Raw genomic sequence first — 3,410 nt, 5'->3', positions numbered from 1 at the left:
GTACCTAAGATAAAGTAGGTTATACTGTGATGTCGGTCTCAACGGTCAATAGGTAATGTTATAGCATCAATTATTATGAATAGATAGATTATTGTTATTGTTAAGGATCTCATGTATAATTTAGGAAAGGGTGTGCGGGATTCTGATATACAGAATGTTCGTTTTTGTTTTTATAATAATTCTTATTTCAACGAATTTTTTTTTCTCTCGTTTTACATTGTTTTTGTCTTTGAAAAAGCGTGAAAAATATTTATAAGATCTTTGAGAAGGAAAATATTATTGAAATAAAAACAATTGACGACCGAGGTTTATATGTCGCAGCTCTCTTTCTAAATCAATCAAACAAAAAAGCAATTTGTGAATGGTAGCAACATTCCAGAGCCATTGTTAATGATGTTTTAACTTTAGGACCAATTTTTGAATGTTCTTTTGAAAATAATATTGCATATTGAAACTTGTGACTACTAATTTTAAAATCCCTTAGCTATAAATGCGTTATGTGATCCTGAATAATTTACACAATTAACCTATACTATAGTATAGTTACGTACATACTACAAACGATGTTTATACAAACGGAGCGAAATACTTTAGAGAACAAGGCAAATTATATTCTTGACTCTGCAACTTATAATAGCAGAATACATAAGTAAATTTAGAAATGTATGGCACAGTAATATTTCCATCATATACCTGTTAGATACTCATCGGCATTTCATCAAGGTACAGTCGGTGCCATAAAATACCTGACCCCCTAACCGACTATTTGGTTTTGAGTAAATTAGCGTGAAGAAAAGTGTTAAGAGAGACGTAAAATACATTTTGGTATGGCTTCCTTATTACATCATTAGTGAATGACTTGTTAAGAAACTTTTGAGGACAATTTGATCTTTAATTATATAAATACAAATTTCAACTAAAAAGCTGAAATTCCTTTTCACTTTTCTATTGAATGCATAAGAAGGCTCTCAGAACCAAAAGGTCGGCTAAGGACTCGGGTACCTTAGGGTATCGACTGTACATAACAAGAATTATTAAATTTTGGCGAGGATGCCTACTTCACCACATGATAGAATCTGCCTGATGTTTATACAGATACTCGGAGAATTTTTCAAGTTTTCCCTCTAAAGCATTTACCTCCGCTGCTAATTCTCATACCATTTCATTTGGTTTACTCGGAAAAATCCTTGGATTCCGTACACGTGGGCTATAGAAGTTATTAGGCTGAATGTACTTAGCCATAATCGGTTCGTCATGTAACGGACCCATTTTGCTTTCGTAGATATTCTCATTAGTGTTATTATCGACGGATTTCATGATGAACGAGTGTACATCCTGTCGTTTCTTCCTGAGACGTATACACGAAAAGACGGTGCTGAGTAGAATGCCCAGTTTAAAAAGAGCCACAATGAAAAGAGCAAACATGAATATGATGTACTGTTGTTGGTACCAGTCTTCCAGTCTGCTAAGGCATCCCTGCAAAAAAAAAGTATTCCTATTTCAAAAATTTTACGCAATGTAACGTAATTATGCTTTGTATTATTGTCGATAACGTATCAAAAAAGTAACAAACGGAAACTAAAGATTATAATTGTTTCACATAATAATAATGATAAGAGTTGCAAGTTGAAGTTCCTTGGTCTCTACCTACCCCGATGGGAGACAGGCGTGATGATGTGCATGTATGTAATAAGACAACCACACCAATTGCCTGGTTTGAAAACCAGATAATTTCCTGTACTATGAGTACCAGAGCAACGGAATTCACTCCGGTGCATTATCCAGAACACTCAGACCAGAACCAATTTAGAAAAGTTATTTTCCAAAAAAAAAGACTTACACAATAGTGAACCAAAGGGGAAAGATTTTTGGGCATCTGCAGTTTGATTTTGATTGCCTCTCCCGATCGGAAACTGCGTCTTTTCCGAGTCGAGGCGCATAATTGCGATTCACAACTGGTCGATCGGAAACATTTGCCATTTCTAATCGGAACAATAGTTGATTTAACTCACAAATTAGAATGATATAGTAGGAATCAGGTTCATCTTCTCACTCAGAAACCCATCTGATTTCGAGGCTACCCGATCGGATCGATTCCGATTTGAATCAAAATCAGCACGCTCAAACGTCATGACAGTTTTCTTAGGCTCAATTATTGCGGCGGAACGGAATGGAAGCAAATTTTTGTAACGATATTGTACACAGCGTAATGAACTTTATGGTCAATTGTGTAACGTACAAAGTAGATACGAGTCAAAAATCACGTCGCAGGAATTCCGCGGAATTCTCGCGCATGCTCGAGAATGCTAGCGCATTTGCGACAATTCCATAACTGCCGGCGGCGACGCTTGGCGAATCCGCGGGTAGTGGCGCGACGGCAGCCGCGGTCGCTGGAATGCTCGAGCATTGCAAGGACCGCGCGCGCCTTCTCGCGCACCGAAGCAAAATTGACGCTTTCATCCATTCCGTTCCGCCGCAATGTAAATTGAGCATTAGAAACATCTGATTTCGAGGCTACCCGATCGGATCGATTCCGATTTGAATCAAAATCAGCACGCTCAAACGTCATGACAGAGGTCTTAGGCTCAATTTAAATTACGGCGGAACGGAATGGAAGCGAATTTTTGTAACGATATTGTACATAGCGTAATGAACTTTATGGTCAATTGTGTAACGTACAAACTAGATACGAGCCAAAAATCATAAAAGGGAATATCGAAGGAAAGAGATGTAGAGGACGATCGAGACGAAGTTATTTAGACGAGACAAGGGAGAACGTTAATGTAGTGTCGTATCAGGAAATCAAAGGGCGCTGAACAGAGATTTCGATTACTCCACCGACAAGAGATAGCTGGTAAATAAGAGAAGAAAGAGAGGTCCAACAAGGTATCGAACACATAGAGCCTCTTCATCAAATATCCACACATATAGTCGTGGGAAGCACTACTTTTAATTTTTTCACTACATTTTCTGCTGTCTATATGAGATTAATATTTCTTACCGGCACATGTCTAAATTGTTCATTAGGCTTGATATCTTGGCAGCGTGATTGGTTGACCGGTACAGGGTTAAGGTAGGAAGCATCCTGAGTGCGCTGTACGCAGCAGCTGAGCGGGACTGACATGCCACGGGGACCTAGGCGTCGCAGTTGCCATACCGACATGTCGTAGTTCCGTGTGTCTGTCATGCCGCAGCATTTCAACTAAAATAAGGTAGGTTTGCTTTGTAAATGATTTTTTTAAATATATCTATCCAAGTGTTAGCGAATCGTGATATTAATTTATTTTATTTTGTTAGAAAGCTTACGTTACTTCATTAAGAACTGGTTTTATCGAAATAAGAAATAAATCTATACCATCATCATCGAATCAACGGAACGGCTGGCCGCCATTGTGAAAACATCGTTGACG

General features: G+C 38.2%; 1 protein-coding gene across 1 annotated transcript; it reads right to left on the bottom strand.

Moving 5' to 3' along the window:
• Positions 1-248: 248 nt before the first annotated feature.
• LOC113235354 (tetraspanin-17) lies at positions 249-3,391 on the bottom strand. Its single transcript, XM_026471033.1, has 3 exons — positions 3,356-3,391; positions 3,002-3,202; positions 249-1,476 (listed from the first exon to the last, which is right to left on the bottom strand). Exons 1-3 carry the CDS (start codon positions 3,389-3,391, stop codon positions 1,153-1,155), a joined length of 561 nt encoding a protein of 186 aa, XP_026326818.1. The 3' UTR covers positions 249-1,152.
• Positions 3,392-3,410: the final 19 nt, after the last annotated feature.

Source organism: Hyposmocoma kahamanoa, unplaced genomic scaffold (genome assembly GCF_003589595.1).
Source record: "Hyposmocoma kahamanoa isolate Upper Pololo Valley unplaced genomic scaffold, ASM358959v1 87, whole genome shotgun sequence".
Lineage (NCBI taxonomy): Eukaryota > Metazoa > Arthropoda > Insecta > Lepidoptera > Cosmopterigidae > Hyposmocoma > Hyposmocoma kahamanoa.
The sequence above is the reverse complement of the archived record's forward strand: the minus strand, read 5'-3'. Positions and strand labels throughout refer to the sequence as shown.

Coding starts and splice junctions, on each gene's coding strand:
- LOC113235354 (XM_026471033.1), bottom strand. CDS start 3,391: ATGGCGGCCAGCCGTTCCGTTGATTCGATGATGATG. Junction 3,203..3,355: donor CCGTTGATTCGATGATGATG/GTATAGATTTAT, acceptor ACCTTATTTTAG/TTGAAATGCTGCGGCATGAC. Junction 1,477..3,001: donor AACAATTTAGACATGTGCCG/GTAAGAAATATT, acceptor TTTTTTTTGCAG/GGATGCCTTAGCAGACTGGA.